An 18182-nucleotide genomic window follows, 5' to 3' on the forward strand; every position below is an offset into this window, starting at 1 on the left:
AGAGAAAATATGAAAAAAAAATAAAGACTAGTAGAGAGAAATGAAAATCAAACTCTGAGTTTTCTTGAATTCCTCCATCTAATTTCTCAATACTGAGTACTGACTTTTATGCTTAGCATCAGTGGTACTCAGTAGCTGTTTCGTGATCCAATGCAGGTAACTTCCTGTATCCTCATGACACTGATACTAGTTACCCATCTTTTATACAAAAGACTGCCAGGAATCGGAATTGTAAATATTATTGAAGAGTATGGTCTGTGTCCCTAAGGTAATATAGAAAAGGGGGCCAGAACAGTAAAACAGGTAGGCTACACCAAAATCATGTTCTTCACAGGGATACGTAATCAGCTGATTCCATATGATTTTTGTATAATACTGCATCAAAAGGAATCCAAAGTGAAATGCCATTTTTTATACCACTGTCAACTAAATCAGTAGTCATTTTTATGTGTGAAATAGTAAATAAACTTTTATTGTTGGAGGCAACTTTTTTCTTAAACCTTACATTTGAAAATATAAATAAAAACACTCACTGAATCTTTGAGTGTGTTGAATAGTATCTAAGGACCTAGTTCATTGTTTCTTGTTAATTTCTGACCTCAGTTGGAGGTGAATTTCTAGACCTTGTCATAATCTAAGTTGTGGAGTCTAAATGTCATATTTATTTCATATCCCTAAATTAGGATGGGATAAAAAGAAAGCTAGGCTTATTTGTGACACATTCATTTGGGGTTCTGTCCTTCTGTGAACCTCTCTATGGTGACTGTGGTATGAAATACTAGATCTTAGGGCTTTATGGGAAATTTCATGTGATAGGTATGAAATGTGCATGAAGCTAATGATAAGTGACACATTTATAGCACTGGAACAATAATCTATGAGCCTCCCCACCCGTGTGTAGGGCATCATTTCTGATACATGGCAACAAAACATTAGAGCAAAGAGTCAAAGTCTTTTAGCAAGATTAACCTGACAGTCACCCTCATGTTTTAGGGTCAAAAACACTTCGATGCAGAGAAAATTTCCTCTTTCCTGATGTAATAAGAGAGCCTAATAAACAGGAAAAGGGACTGTTGAGAAACAGTTCAGTAGGAGTGTGCTGTGCAGGCCGTGTGCTTAACCTGCTTCTGTGGCTTTGCAGCTTTCTCACTTTAATGTTTTAGGCCACAGATTCTCTCACTGTACGATAAGGGCAGTCATATAGTGAAATCTTTGGACTCCATTGCAATATACTGTATCTCTGAATTTAATTATCAGCTGATTGGAAAACTAAGAAAAATAGGAGCATCTTGTACTGGGTGTTGATTCTGAAGTTGCCTGGATAGAAACAATGCAGGGAGTGGTTGGTACCTACACATTATGGTTCTGCAAGCATCTCTCCCCTGTGCTCAAAACTGACTTTATCATCTGCAGAAATCGTTCATACCCGCTGAGATTCTTGTTTTAGTTAATTAATGTCTCTGACGTTGTTTTGACTAGTTCAGGCAGACTTTTATTTGTGGATTGTGTTTCTTTCTCCTCATATATCTTCATCTGGTAGACAAATTTTCTTGTTTCCAATTTACTTGTTGTGTTGTACACTTTTAGGTTTAGTATGGACATTTACCTGTCATGGTCTTCCCTGAAGTGAGTGACTACTGTTTTACTCGTGTTCTTTCTGCTCATATGTTTCTGGCAGCTGAGTCTGTACTGCTTCAGTCGTGTCACTGCTATTGTGTTTCACAGCATTTTTATTTAATATTTTTCCCTTCTGTTTTGGGTTAGCGTTTCTTTGCTAACCTCTATTCCTCCTGAAGAGCCAACTTTCATTGTGCTCTCTGCTGTCCCTTTCTTGTCTCCTGATTATGGTGGCTTGTGCCTTTAAGAAGCCATTGTACCATATAGATGTTTCTTTCCGAAATATTTATTTCAATAGCGTTCCTTGACAATGACCTCCTCAAGAGGAGAGCCTGATTCTTTGGACAAGAATTCTTAGCACACAGTTCATGTACAATATGGTAAATGTCTAGCTAAGGCATCTAGTCTATGCATCAATCTGTTGACACATCACAGAGAAAATAGTCAGAAGGATATTCTTGAGTTCACTGGTCGAAATTTCATAGTCTGCTGCTGTCCTTTTTAGTCCTATCTGAAGTGGTTCACATTACTACTGAGGCGTATTGCTCTTTGCTTCTAACTTGTTTGGAGTCTGAGTTCAGTTCTCTCATGCTTGGGCAAAAGCACCTTACCCACTGAGCCATCTCCACAGCCCTCTTTGAGCAAAATTCCTTCCATTGAAATTTACATTTGTAAAACTAGAATGTGGGACACCTAAAATGAACTTGAGTATTTTTGTCCTTGTAGGTTCCTTCCCTTGCCTCAGCATGTTTATAATATGAAATTATACTATACTATACTATACTATACTATACTATACTATACTATACTATATACTATATAGTATAATTATACTATAATTGAACACAGTGTTCACATCATGTGTAGACTTGTGTTACGCACACAATCTGCAAAAAATGATCCATGCATTTCATTGAAACTGTACAGAAAAGGGGGTTAACCTATAGAAATTGTTTTTCAGTCATTTTATGTATGTGAGTATACTAGCTATCTTCAGACGCATCAGAAGAGGGCATCTGATCCCATTGTAGTTGGTTGTGAGCCACCATGTGATTACTGGGAATTGAACTCAGGACCTCTGGAAAAGCAACCAGTGCTCTTAACGGCTGAGCCATCTCTCCAGCCCTAACCTATAGAAATTTATCAGAGATCTATTTTAGCAGGTTTCCATGAGGAAATAGTAATAAAAATTACTTATTTTCAAATCATGTTGAAATTAACACTTCTGTTCTTTGGAGTGAAATCTTTGTGTTTGTTTGGAATAGTACACTACATTCTGTTAAAAAACATAGTACTCACTTACAGTTGAACCATGTAATTGGCTAGTAGCAGGTCATTAGGTCAGAACTTTGAGCTTAGGAAAGTGACTACATCTCAAATTACAACTATTTCAGCAAGTATCTTTAATATATTTAATTTAGGTAATCTTTTTCTTTTCCATAAGTATGAGTGATAAAATAGTATGTGTATTTAAGTTTATGAATCTTAACATATGCTTTGTTGTTATAAAATCATAGTATACTTTTCATTGATAAGCTTATAATTATGGAATTTACGGTAAACATTTCTAATCTATTTTAAAGTTGTTTTTCTGAATCCTAATGATTATTACATTTTTGTCCTATAAAGAGACTGCTAGTATGGTAAATGCACAAAGCAGGTGTGAGATAGAAGCCTCTTAGAGCTAGTTGTTTACTAGTTTCCTAGTCTCTTAGCTAGTAAGATGGAGAGCAGTGAATGTTGCTCCAGCCGTGGGTCGCAGACGCATTGAGGCCTCACTCTGACCAGATGAAAGGCTGTAGACACGTCAAGGTGATTAACAGTGGTGCTTGCTAGGGTTTTCTATAGTAGAGTAGAATGGAAAGTCTTAATATTTTTAAATACTTTCTTGATGCAACAGCTTGTTGCAGTTTTTCATACTAAGTTTAAGATGTTTAAATGCTTAGAATGAAAGTCTTACACTAGACAAATATTTAATTTCAAAACTTAAATGTTTTTACTTTTTCAGGCAACTGTTTTCTTATTTATATATAATCTTAAAGTTTTTAAGTTTTTCCTATGTACTTCATTAAAGCAGTGAAGTTATACTGTATAATTTACATATGTGTATCATTATACAATTAAAAAATCTTAATGCCCAAAAGTAAAGTGTTTCAATTTCTTTGTGTGAATTTTCCTTTTTCAATTTTAAGCTAATTATAAATTATTATAGTATACTTCTAGCATGGTATTTCAACAAAAATTATCCATTTTGTTATACTTTTATCTAATAAGTAAATTATAGATAATTTCTACAGTTCTTTGCTAATATCTAGAAAACATTAACAGTTACAGCTTTCTCCTTTTTGGTGGTAGCACTATGGGTTAAGTGCAGAATTTTCTGTATGTGAAACAGATTCTTTAGTACTTAGCTATAACCATCTCCATATATCCTGATTTTTAAATTGTATTCTTAAAAAGAAGGGCGTATGCTAATACTCTATGTTTCGTTGACTAACCATGGGAAAGGCCATCAGGGTAGTTGATGGTTCTTAGATACCTTCATTTTTGTGCATGGAATTTGTTGTAATTGCTTTATGTTAAATATTCTTTATATTATATTATACAATATTCTATAATATTTATAATATTATAATATATTATTCTATATTTTATATAATAAGTTTTTATTTTCTATAATATTTTATAATTAAATATTCTATAATATTCTATAATATTTATAGAATATTCTATAGTACTATATTTTATATAGTATATTTTATATAGTATATTTTTATAGTACTATAGAATATTCTATAAGATTTATGTTCTAAATATTATATAACTATTTAGTCTTTATATAATTATAAATGACTTAACTCTTCATAATGTATTTCAGGTCAGGTTACCTACGTATGCATTTTAAAATCAAATTTAATTATTTACTCCTCAAGAGTTTCTAACACAAAGATCCTTTTAATAATTTTGCTTTTATATTTTACTTTATATTGGTTTTTTTAAAAAAGATATGGAAATGTCATATGTCTTTGTTAAAATTACAATTTTTTTAACAGTCAAGAATTTTTAAAATGTCTTTTGAATGGTGGTTTTTATGAGGATTTACCCTCAAAATTATTTTCTTTTTTTTTTCTGCCTTCAGAATAAGTTATTGTATGTGTATTGCAATAGGTCTGTCACACTGAGTTTTGCAGTAGATCAAAGTCATCTCTTTATTTTTTATGTCGTGAGATCAGTAAAAACTAGTGTAAATTGTACGTATAGGTCTTTTGGTTGCTTTCCATACTTAAAGTATTTCTTGGAAGTTGATTTTCTAATATATGTTTTTTATTTTTGTAACTAACTTAGCAAAGATTCTTTTTTTAGATTCTGCTGTTCTTAGACAGGAAGGAAATACATCTTTTCCATGTTCTGGGGATTATACCAGAGGGCCTCACCCATGGCTCAGCAAGCAGACTATCCCTGAGCCAGGTCCTGTCCTGAAGTGCAGTCGCTCATTCCTTTAGCACAGCCATTCAGCCTGCTGTTTGTCATCAGTGCTTTATTTTTACATCAAGTATTTGCAGCATCAGTCAGTTCTATTATAGACTGTACATTGCTTTAGCTTTACATTTTAATTAAGCATGCCAAAAACCTATTTCATATTTTATAATTGTAAATATAATATAAAATAATCAATACTTATTTTGTTTTTAAGATTAAAAACTGAAGCTCCCACTAAGGGACAAGAATCTGTGTCTAAGGTAAAGTTTGTTTATTTCATAACTTCATAATTTTTTATTTGAAAGAATTGTTGTCACAATTTTTCAAAAATTTCAATTGCAAATGAATGTCAGTAACAATTATTGCTGTTTGTAGTATGAAAGTAATTGAGACTGAAGAAGTCTCATTTAAAGTAAAATTGTCAGGTTTTTGTTTTGATAAAGAAATCACATATTTTGATTTGTCTATTGCTTAGTTAAACGGTTGAGTGATGATAAATTTGTGAGTTAAATTCCAACCTCAGTAAAACCTTACACATTAGTACTTCCACTTGGCTTAATATCTTGGGACATTTAAATTAGTAAAGAATATAACAAACAGAATACAAGTATTTAGTATATGTGTTATTTTCAGTATGACTAGAAACCTAGAATCGTCATGTAACCATCACTTGCTAGACAGCCTGGTAGATCTTCCTGGCCATCTAGAGTAGGTTTGAGCTTCCCTCTGCTTTCTCAATAGTAGTTTGTTTTTAATCCTTTAATTTTTTGGCCACTTAGTCATTAGAGTGAAGAGAGTCAGATTGAACATTTGTTTTAACACCATTTTTTTTTAACCATAGAAAGTGTTTTTTAGTTTAAAAGGTTTTTAATTTAAGTACAAATGTGCTTCTTTATTGGATGTTGGATTTTCAAATTGGTTTCTTCTTGAATGAATTTCATTGGTTGAGGTTTTTAAGAAATCTGCCCATTTTTTACCTAAGATGCTGAATTATTTTGAATATAATATTGCTTGTGGTGTTTCTGTTTGTCCTTTTAAATGCCTGGGGGATGTACAGTGATGTCTCTTTTGCTCTTGAAGTGAAAATGTACCCCTCCCGTTCTTGTTTTATATTTTTATACTTTATAAAGACAGAGAATGCAATTTTGTGCTTTATGTGGTTAATCTTTTAGAGTTAATGAAAATGTAGAAGTTGATTGTATGTTTTTATTTTGCTATTTTTAATGCTTTTTATTTTTAAACCTTTTTGTTTTTCTCTTTGAATTAAAGAGAAAACTCATGTTATGCAGCTTTTTGTTATGTTTTTATTTAAAAATGTGTTCGTTTTGGAAGATAGTTATGTTGGATATAGATTTCTGGAAGGAGAGTTTTATCATTTTCTTCAGTTGTTTAAAGTTCTTGACAAGATGTCTGATCATCATCTCTGTATTTCTACTTGGATATTTTTCTTTGGTTTCCCCTCAAGATTTCATCTTCATTTGTGACCTGTTAGAACTTGATGTTCCTAAATCAGAAGATGCTTTTGCTTATTTGTGTGTTGATCTATTGGTATCTTCAGTTATTTTTATACTTATGATAATTGATATTTTTCAACTGACTCTTTCTTATCTGCTAGCTTTCGGTTTTATTTCTATTAAAGCAATTGATGTCAGCCCTTTTAAGCCTTGTGCTTGTTTCCAGTACCCAACTCATTCATTCTTCTAATTTTTATTTTCTTTGTTTTTCAGTTTGGATATTCTCTGTCCTGACCACTCAAATGGTGCAACTGGGCTTTCAGTTTTGCCAGTATACTGACAAGCCCATCAATGAATGCACTTTTAGCTATAAAAGCTTTAGTGTTTAAATTGTTTTCTGATTATCACTTTTGATTCACTACTGAAATTTACATTCTGCTCATGCATGCTAAAGTATTTAACCAATTAATTGTAGTAATTTAACCTTTTTGGGCTGGAGAGATGGCTCAGCTCTTCTTAAGAGATGCTCTTGGGGGCTGGGGATTTAGCTCAGCGGTAGGCGCCACCTAAGAGCGAAGGCCCTGGTTGGTCCCCAGCTCCAAAAAAAGAACCAAAAAAAAAAAAAAGAGATGCTCTTGGAAAGACCTGAGGTTCAATTTCTAGCAGACACGTGTTGTCTTATAACCATCTGTAGCTCCAGTTTAAGGGAATCTGATGTCCTCTTCTGGCCTCTGTGGATACCAGACATGCACATGGTACATAGACATACAATCAGGCAAAACACCCATATACATAAATTAAATATTCAAAAAATTTTAAGATGGTGGGTGGGTAAAGAGATGACTCAGCACTTAAAGACACTTACTTGTACTTATAGAGGACCTGGGTTTGGGTCCTAGCACCTACCTGGCAGCTCATAACCATCTGTAACTCTAGTTCCAGGATATGCAACCCCCTTTTTTGACCTCTGTAATACTGCACATGCATGTGGTGCACATACATAAATGCAGGCAAAATATTCACGCATATAAAAAGTAACCTCGAATTAATATATTTTTCTGTCTTGAGTACTTGGAAGATAGCTCAGCTGGTGGTGTTTGTAAGGCATGCATGAGGTTTAGAGTTCAGTTCCCAGCAGCCACATAAAGAGCCAGTCGTGGTAGCACACATTTCCAATCTCAGCATGAGGGAGACATCCCTGGGACTTGATTTGAGCCTCATCAGTAAACTCCAGGTCCCATATAAGACCCTGTTTCAAAAAATAAGGTAGAGAGCATCTGAGGAAAACACTTGATGTTGGCACTTGCCTCCACACACATGCTCATACATCTAAACCTTCATCCATGAATGTGCACAGGCCCAAAAGTAAACTTTGTCCCTCTGATAATCCCTGTTTCTGTATTGTGCTGAGTCTAGCTCTTTGTCACCTAACAGTATGCACCCTGCCCTTCTTGTTTTTCAGTTAAGTATTTGGTTGGAAGATATTTTGTGTAGGTCTGAAGAGAACAGTATGTCTAATGCATATCTTTTTCTGGTTTAGGCCATTCACATGGAATTTGGGTCTGTCTAGTCAGGGACTGAATTCAGTTTGGGGTTTCTCATTGCTAATGAGAAATCCTGAGAGAAACAGTTTCTTTCTATGGGACTTCAGGTTTACTGATGAGGCTCAAATCCAATACCAATAGCATCTCCCCTTTATTCTATCCTGTTAACATTATTAGCTAGAATAAATCATCAAAGTCATATTTATTTGATTTCCCTGCTTTTGGTGTCAGGGAAGCCACTTTTTAAATACACAAATCAAATTTCTTAAGTATGCTTAAATGTTATATGCATATTGAACCTTTTGTTACATTTTATGTTGTTTGTGTTTGTGCCTGTGTGCGCCTGTGTGTGCAGGTACCCATAGAGACCAGGAGGCAGCATCAGATATCCTGAAGTTAGTTGTAAGTGTGCTTAAGAGCCACCTGCTGTGGGTGCTGAGATCAGAACTCCAGTCCTGCAAGAGCAGCAAACAGTTGCAACTGCCAAGCAATTTCTCCCATTCCTCGTGCCCCATACTTTTCATTTACTGTGTATTTTGATAGGTATATTATTACACTGTGACTAACTGTTACGGTAATTAAATTTCTACTTATTTAGACTACCTCCTCTGTCTTCTGTTCCTCTATGCCCATCATTCCACAGGGATAAAATTAGAGTAAGCCAAATGAGGCCTTCACCTCTGGGCTACAAAATTAAAGAGGTGAAGTCTCAAAATTTTAATAAGTTAAATTTACTATTTTAGTTCAGTAATTTAAAGCATCACAGTAAATGCAGAATAATTCATGATGAACAAAATCTGAAAGTTTTAAAGATGGAATCTTGTTTAATCTTGTATTCCCTGCCTTTGTGGGGCAGATAATGAAAGACACCCACTTACATTTGACATTCTCCTCTGATGCTCCTTGTTCAGTCACGAGAGAAGAGAGGCTGGCAGGTTGTTCTCATTAATCTTAGCTTCAATCCGTAGTAGTGCTGTGCAAGCAGAAACGTTCATGTAATTACAAATCTTTGTTGAGTTTTAATATAGTAAGTGTAGATAGTAGTTATATAATAAATGCAATTTTATTTATTAATATAGTGACCTGTTACAAATGAAACTTGAAAAAGATGTTAAATAATTTTTGAAGAATTATTTTCTTACTAGGAAAATTGACAGTTTCTCTGTGTAAAGCAATGCTAGCAGCCACGTGAGATAGCTCAGAGCAGGTGCAGTGTCCGGGCATCCCTCCAGCCCAGCATTCCACTCTCAGTGTGACACAAGACAAGATCTTTTGCTCCATTTGGGGGTTTCTCTGCTAGAAATTCATTAAATAGGTTTCTGGATCTTGTTTATTTCTCAGTTACTTCTAACCTATGGATTCTTGGGTTTGGTCTCTTCATCATGTCCCAGAGTTAAAGTTTGGTTATTGTTTTTGTTTGCATTCTCTTTTATTGACATCTGATTGCAATATTTCCTCAGTCTTGTTCTGTCCCTGCTGTCCTTTTCTCTACTTCATCTAGTCTATTTGTGATAAACTGCACTGTGCTTCTTGTTTTATCCTATTTTCATTTCTAAAGTTGCCTTGCTCTTTAACTTCTCTTGTGTTTCTGAGTTGTAGCTTATGTGTCCTAGTTTACTTAGAAGTAGGCAGCCTTCTCTATGAGGGCTCAGTCTATAGTACTACAGAATAGACAAACTGCCTTAGTAGGCAACAAAACAAGACATGGAAATAGAATTTAAAATAATTAAAGCCAATGACTATCCCACCAGTAACTAATAGAAAATAAAATGGCATAGGCTAGCAAGGTGGCTAGCAGGTAAGGGCACTTGGCACCAAGCCTATAGGACAAACTTCTGCAAAATGTCCTCTGATCTCAACATATGGTGCATGTGTGTTCTGCCCTGGGCTCCGTGTCTCCTAGTGCTAAATTTTCTTTGTGTACTAGGAATCGCTGTTAGCCACATCTTGGTTCTGTGGACTGAAGGTTAAACAGGTTCTTACTTGCTCCCAATACCTTTCAGTTTGTGTGCCTTTGAGGATGAGCATTCAGATTGAAGAATTTTCTCAAGGGCATCAAAGAGTAGAGGAAACAAACTAATCTATGCCAAAGAGACCTGAGGGAACCAAACAGTTTCAGAGCCTGCCTAGCAGTGGATCACCCTGGAGATAGGAAGGAGGAGGCTTAAGTTTCTCATTCTTGCTAGCATCAGATCTCACATTGCAAGGAGGCCTCTCCAGAGTCTGAGCTATCTGCCAACTTCAGGCTGAGGGCTGTCATCTATCTCCCAGTGATCCTAAGTCCCCAAATTGTCATACAAGTGGTCACTGACCATTGGACCTTCCTATCATGAATTACCTGCTGCCTAAACTGCTTAGTGTGTTCATCATCTTGCATCCTCTTCTCTGTGTTAGCGTCTCCAGGCACCCTGACTTGGGATTCTCCCTTGCTTTTTGGTTTCCAGAAATAGCTCAGGCCCAAACAGGTTCCTTCTCAAGATAGTATATTGTGATGTAATATGGGGCTTTTGTAAAACGGATTTCTTTTCCAGTTCTGGTCCTGCCATACAGGAAGAGTTATTTTCCTACTAAAATTTCTTACCAGATTTAAGATGTAGGCTTCTCCTTTGGCTAGGACTATCCGTCTTCAGCAAGTGGCCTGCCTGCTGTCTTTGTACAGTTAGCCTCTACTTCCTTCCCTGGGAGGGACGTGCTAGAGGTCTGCTTGCTTTTGTTGCTTATGTAGTTTTTGTGTTTCTAGCACTTCAGCCAGCCATCTTTAATCCCCAATGTTTTGCCTCTTCCTCTTTTCAGAGTAAAATCTACTAGTCATTTGTGGAGTCACATGTAGGTTGTATCTAAGAAAGGTGCCTTTTGGTTTGGTTTGTTTGTTTTGTTTTGTTTTTGAGGCAAAGTTTCTCTGGGTAGCCCTGGCTGTCCTGAAATTCTCACTTTGTAAACCAAAACTGACCTTAAACTCACAGAGATGCACCTGCCTCTGCCTCCCAAGTGCTTCAATTATATGCACAGAATATTGATAAGACATGAGTTCAAAGACTGAAACCGAAGATGTACATTGCGCATAGTCCTGGGCTGATCCTCAGTATAATAATAATAATAATAATAATAATAATAATAATAATAATAATAATAAAAAATAATTAGTTCTGCTTGTGCTTGGTACTGGAGAATACACTAACTGCTGGTATAGTGTGGGTGCTTTTGTCTTGATTTGTGTTATGATGTCCTCGCTAGTCTTGTATTATACTAAGAATTGTGACTTCACTTAATTCCTGAAATCTAACATGGATTCCCCGGGTGTCTGTAAATCAAATTTGAGACCTCCTGACATGAATTTAATGTGAATTTACCTACTGAAGTTGTGTGCATGCAACCTTCACAGTTTGCATGGATATTATTTAGACTTTGCTGTAGTGAAATCCGGTGTGCTAATGCTGAGGTGAAGAATTTTATGAAGAGATTTCACACACTCAACACAATCTTTACAGGGAGGGGTGTTTGGGGACTGATTAGTGTTTACAAAGAGAAATCCAGTCCCTCATGTTGTTCTTTGCTGTTTCTGGTCCTCACGTAGTCTTGATTAGATAGTTCAAAGAGCTGACTGTTTACCTCTGTGGTAAGGGGAGGAACCTAACCTTTTGTGAGTTGGAGAAGGAGCAGTTAGATTCCCAACAGTTACTGTGCATCAGTTTTGCCTTTTACATGCTCAGCGTTAGACCAGGTTTCTCTCAAAGCCTCGCATCTGAGTCCCCTGTCCGGATCGACTCACCCCCTCATTGCCCTCCCATAGCATCGCTGTCACTTCCACCATCCTGCTGAGTCCTCACTATTCCAGCCATGTGCCAGCTTCTACAACTTTGCTGACATGTCTTTACTAATAAGCATGGTTGGTATTTTGTTTTTTGTTTTTTGTTTTTTTATGAGTGAAATTGCTTAATTCTCAGGTTTAATTTTTTTAGCAGAATTGGGTAAATAAGGACATAAATAGTGTGATTCGTGTCACAGGCTTGAGTCTGCTGGGGTTATGAGCAAGATCTCTGTGTGGTGTATCGCTTGGACTTTGTGCTCTCTCTACTTCTCAGTTGTACGGACATCGGTTGTGATCAATTGTGTGACATGTGGACTAAATGAAACTCAGTGTAATTCTTAGTACACTCCATGCAGCGTATGTGCTTGGAGGCTGGTAGTTGTCAGGGACTGCTGAACCGCTCCCACTAGAAGGAGGTTTTTCAATATTCCTTTCTCACACTCAACATTTGAAATGAGCAAAATATTTCTTCAATATATCTGTCTTTTCATACATGTGGCTTGACAGTGGAAGAATTCACATAATTCTTAAATATGAAATAAAAATTTCAAGTGTTTTTTTCCTTAGTATCTGCTATATGCATAAGATTCTGGGGGTTGGTATCTTGTTATTTATATTCAAGTTTCAACTAGTTTTCTGCTTGAATAACTTCCACATTTGAAAACCTTGGTAAGGAAAATAGGCAACATCTTACTTTGTGGTCTTTAGTGATCTGGAACTCAGTATGTAGCAGGCTGGCCTTGAACTCACAGAGATCTTTCTGTCTCTACCTCCCAAGTGCTGGAATTAAAGATGTAAGGCACTACCTTCAGCTGGGAAATAGTTCTTAATAAAGTCGGGTACTGCTTCTTGACTTTAATTCAAAACTTTTTGGTGTACTGAAAATGTATGGATTTGAAAAAATGCCTGTTCTACTGTACACGTTAAGACTGAAAATAAGATTGAACAATTCATTTTTTGTTCCTTTGGTGTATTAGCTTGTACACTTAAGTTGCTTCTATCAAGGACAACACTTAATAATAATAATAATAATAATAATAATAATAATAATAATAATAATAATAATAATAATAATACCGTGAGTGTAAAAGTGTTATTGTTTCAGGAAACAGCAAGACATAGTACAGCTGAAAGAGAACCAGGAGCATCACATTCTGAAAGGTAAGAATAAGGGAAAAATAAGACTCTTGATTAATTTAATGAAACAAATTAATATTTGACCTAAATTATATTTTACTGACAGCTGGCAATTTTCTCTAATAAATGAAAACGGTTATAGGATACTACAGATTATGAGATTGGACAATTAAATTATGTAATTTTCTCATTTTTATCTTTATATTTTATAGTACGCTATTTGCTAATCTGTTGAGAATAACAGCCTACCCCACAAACAAAAGTAAAATGTTGAGACTGTATCAAGATGTTTTTGGTTTTTTCTAGTAAAATAATCTAGCCTCCTTACATCATTATCCTAGAGTTCTGAGCAATGAGGTTGAACAAAATGTCACCTAAGCAGTAGGAAAATAAACACATCATCTGTACATTACTCAGTAGTCCATCAAATGTGATCTGAACAAAAATGATTGTCTGATACATGAACAAAAGGGTCTTTTTTTTTTTAAGATTTATTTTATTTATATGACTGTACTGTAGCTGTCTTTCAGTAACATCAGAAGAGGGCATCAGATCCCATTACAGATGGTTGTGAGCCACCATGTGGTTGCTGGGATTTGAACTCACGACCTCTGGAAGAGCAGTCAGCGCTCTTAACCGCTGAACCATCTCTCCAGCCCACAAAAATGTCTTTCACGGTAGCAACATAAATGAGACATGGATGGAGACAAGCAAACATTAAGCTAGCTTTCATGAGAGACCATTTTTCACATGACTTTTTTCTATGTAATCAATGATTTAGTTGAAATTTTCAGTGGGGTTTAGTTGGAAACTAACAGTATTGCCTCAAGATTGGTCTAAATGCAGATCAATAGAGCAAAGTAAATTGCAGAGAAATTGCTTTGTATTTTCAGTGGTCTCAGAGTGGATGACACCTGATATCCTCACTGGGTAGTCACTCAGCACATTGAGAAAAAAAGTGTTCAAATTCTGGATAGATTAACTATTATAAATAGGAATATGTGGTGATTTGTTTTTGTTAAAATAATCATCCTTAAATCTATATAAGTGGCTCCACCATTTTATGATTCATTCAGTTATTCCAGTTTACATACCAGGGTCAGAGAAATATGTGTGCATACACCTAAATCTGTATGAAAATAAACATCACTCATACATATGCATTCCTTTCATATGTTTTCAAGTATATGAGATTATCAAAAATCAGGAAAATGCTTGGGAACGCTGATTTGATTTTATATAGGAAAGACATCTAAGCATAGAGTACATACAACATAAAAGAAATTAGACTTTTCCATAGATTGATTGTTAGGAACTTTACTGAATATTAGGGACGCTTAACTTGATCCAGACACAGGCAGAGCTTCGCTCAGTTGTCTAGGATAGAGACAGCCAGAAGCAGCTGTAGGCGCTCAGGGTTCAGGTTCCTTTTTATTTGTGGCTCCAGCAGTTTTGCCTTAGCCCTCTCCAAGTTGTAAGAGAATAGCCAGGGCTCAGGGACGTATCTGTTTGGGTAGTCAAGTCTCTGACATGTTCTACCTGAGTATTCCTTTATTTGGGTTGCATCATTTTATGAGTGGTTAATAAGCGGCTTTGTTTTCAGTAAGCAGGATAAAGCTCCTCCATCAGAAGACGACACTGGGCGTGATGCAAGTATATGTGAAGCTGCAGCAGCAGCAAACCGTGAAAGAAATGTGACCGTTTCAGACACAGAAGACGTACGCAGCTCAAATGACGTCTTGAGTCGTGGTCCAGATGTTGGAACAGATAATATGGAAAAGGAAGAGCAAACACATCACACCTGTCAGGAAATGGAGCTGAAGAGGGACCAAAGTTCAGAAAGCACAGATGATCAGATTAAAGAGCACAGTCCCACTGAAGCTGAGTTGTCTTCAGAGATTAGTCAGGATTTGCAGCTAACACCGGAGGGTGTTGGCCTTGGTCAGTGTCTGAGGCAGGGGGAGGAACCTGAATCTGTGAATTCTGATGCTAGTGAGCAAGACAGCGTTCGTTTGGAACCTTTGACGCCATCAGAAGTCCTGGAGTTTGAAGCCACAGAGGTCCACCATAGTGGTGAAGACCCTTCAGCCAGCACCAGTGACGCAGTATCTGGTGGAACAGGTGGCAGTCCTGGAGGAAGTAGCCCTCGTAGAGCAGAGTCGGCAGCAGACCTGGCAGGCGGACAGGAAGGAAGCTGAACGACGAGGCATTCCATGTTTCATTCCCAACAGAAAGCACTTAGAACTGTCCGGTGAGCTCAGGAGTGCTGTGCTAGAGGTCAGCAGTGGGAGGTGGAGGGAGGTCCGTCATACACTTCATCTGTACGTTCAATCTTATTAAATCAGTTTACCAGTAACAGCATGGTTAGTATGAATTTCCACATTTTTAAAAACCTGAACAGAACTTTAGTGAAAACTAAGTTTGTCATCCAAGGGTCTCTTAGCACTTTTTGATAAAATCTTGTTTACCAATATGAAATTATTATAAGATAGCTATGCTCATCAGACTTTTCAAACTTTCATTAGTACTAAACTTAAAGTCCTCATCATCTGAATATTCCTTTTAGTAAACTTAAAGAAAGAGATTTAAAACCATGCATTTTTTTGAAAATACCTTTGAACTGCCAATCAATTGTTACTATTAATAAAGGCTTTGTTTTTACTATGATCCTGGTAATAAAGCATGCTTAGAGTGCTAAGTTGGCCTGTTGAGAACTTGGATGAATATAAAAATTAAGTTTGGATTTAATATAACATTCCAATCTGTCAGAAGCATGCAAACAGAATTTTAGAATCTGTGCGCCTCCATGCAAGTGTTAGCCTGCCAGGCTGTCAGCTTACCTTTATTAAACTTTCAGTGAAAGTGAAATTATGAAAATATAAGTTTATATTTGTGCTTTTAGTCGGTGTATAAGCTGTGCAGAACCCCACCCCAGTCCCCATGGACTAGTTGTATAAAGTAGAAATCTGTTATTGAAACTCTTAAATGGCTACTATGCTTTTAATATTGTTTCAATGATTTTTAGCAGTAGACCCATAAAAATGGTCTGGAAACCAAACCAAAGTATGGTAGAATGTAGGCAAAAGGAATTGAACTAAAAACATGCCTTCGCATGTACTCAACTATGTTAAGGGACGTCCTCAATTGTAAAAGTAGAGACTTCTAATGGGACCCTAAAGCATATGTTCAAAAACAAGACGGGGGGTGGGAATTAGCCTAATTTATCCGTAAGTCAGCTACTAAGTTGATTTTTTTAGATATAGAAGTGAATATAACAATAATTTGCTTTTAAGTACTAATAAAGTTTTATTTTAAATGCTGCATTTTTAATTCTTAAAATGTACTTTGAATTCTTTGAAACTGTTTAATTGAATGTTAAATGTTTTCAAGGCCTGTTAAAATTCTGTTGTATATAGTAGTTTTTGAGCAAATATTTGCAATAAAAACCTGTCTTTGAATAATTTTATATTCAGATCCGTGCTTGGTCAGCCTGTTTGGTGCTTAAGCAGTTGTTCTTTGTACAGCGAGCTCTGCTGTGTGCTTTACTAACAGACTGAACTGAAAATACAAGGGACACACAGCTAACACAGAGAGTAATTCTTACACGTCAAGAGAAACAATAGTGGGGTTGGGGATTTAGCTCAGTAGTAGAGCGCTTGCCCTAGCAAGGGCAAGGCCCTGTTCAGTCCCCAGCTCCGAAAAAAAAAAAAAAAAAAAAAAGGTGGAAAACTTTAAAAAAAAAAAAAAAAGAGAAACAATAGTATTCCTCATCAATTTAAATAGGTTGAACAGGAAAAGTAGAATTGTTTACTTGAATATTTGAAGAGATGGTTTTTTTATCTTTCCTTCACCGAAGACTAGTTGTAACACAAATCTGGCACACAAAAAAATGTTTTATAACGTTATAAACCTGTGAGCCTGGGGTTAGAAAACGTTTACCTGTGTGAGGAGGACCAAGTTCTCAGGAGCACTCAGTTTCCTGACAAGCCTGTTTTCTTATGCTATAAAACACGTGGACAAAACCCTCAGATCAAAATGTCTCCAAAGTATCCAATTCCTTGGGCTTTGTAAAGTTTGCTGCTGTATCCATTACCACATTCAAAGTCACTGATGAGTGAGCTGTTTGTGCTTGCCCTGTGTAAGAAGGAGCTGGTGCTGGACTCTTAGTTGCCTTGCCCAGAAAGAAAAGTAGCAGGGGATGGACAACAGGGAAAGAAGCCTTGCGCCTAGCGGTGTGCAGGCTTCCTTCTTACATAGTCTTCGTACTGCCTCCTGAGTCAGGAACTAACAATTCAGATACACAAAACCAGCCTCTACGCAGTAGTGAGCAGTCCAGAGCAGACCTGTCCACAGTGAATACTGAGGTCTGTGTGGTTTGTAGCATGAAAACAGCAGCGCGGAATATGTAACTACTGAACCTGTTTGTATAATTTTATTTACAGCAGCATGTTGGGTGCATGTTTTTTGTTTTTTTTTTTTAACCTTAGCTGTACACACATAGGATCACAATGCCAGAACTTGGGCCTAACTTGACCTTGTTCTAAAGCTGGTGTTTTTAACACACCTACGATTGCTAGAACTAAATATTCTCTATTAAAAAGCTTTTTTTCCAGATATCTCTTATTGGTGATTAATTACAGTTTCATTTATCATTTCACAGTAGTTTATACATATGGAATCAGAGATGTCTGAACGAGCCATGCTTAAGCACGATAGCACAGGCATTATAGTGCTAACTCCTAGGATGCCGAAGCAGGAGGATCAAGTTCCAGGCAGCCTGACTCCACAGTAAGAATCTGCCTCCAGAATAACAGCCTGAACTTTTAAACAAATGCCTCCTGGTATGTCCTTCTATAAATAGCAATATGGGAGAGGTTAGCCTATAATTTTACACACTCAGAAAAGTAAGTGTGCAATTTAAAGATACATCATTGCACTTTTATAGCTGTCTGTTAAAATAGTTATTTTTGTGGTTAACATTATTTCTATTACCATTTCTGTTCCCTGAGGCTCCGCATCTGCTGCACAAGGACAAAGATCAGAATACAGATTTCCAGCACCTACATATATGCAGGGCAGGTGTGACAGCGTCCTGTAGTTCCAGCACTCGGCATGTAGTGACAGAGATGGGATCCCCAGAGT

General features: G+C 36.4%; 1 protein-coding gene across 4 annotated transcripts in view; it reads left to right on the forward strand.

The window, feature by feature from the left end:
• The window catches only part of Znf280d (zinc finger protein 280D), an 86344-nt gene extending 69838 nt beyond the window's left edge, over positions 1-16506 (forward strand). For 2 of the 4 annotated variants that reach the window (XM_032911181.1, XM_032911182.1), the window contains 3 exons: positions 5312-5357; positions 13009-13064; positions 14644-16506. In XM_032911181.1, the coding sequence (XP_032767072.1) occupies positions 5312-5357; positions 13009-13064; positions 14644-15238 (697 nt within the window). In that variant the 3' untranslated portion in view covers positions 15239-16506. The remainder of the gene's footprint in view (positions 1-5311; positions 5358-13008; positions 13065-14643) is intronic. The other 2 variants (XR_004388857.1, XM_032911183.1) reach the window with 2 other exon arrangements.
• The last annotated feature ends 1676 nt before the right edge of the window (positions 16507-18182 follow it).

The sequence above is a fragment of the Rattus rattus genome, chromosome 8 (assembly GCF_011064425.1).
Source record: "Rattus rattus isolate New Zealand chromosome 8, Rrattus_CSIRO_v1, whole genome shotgun sequence".
NCBI classification, from domain to species: Eukaryota; Metazoa; Chordata; class Mammalia; order Rodentia; family Muridae; genus Rattus; species Rattus rattus.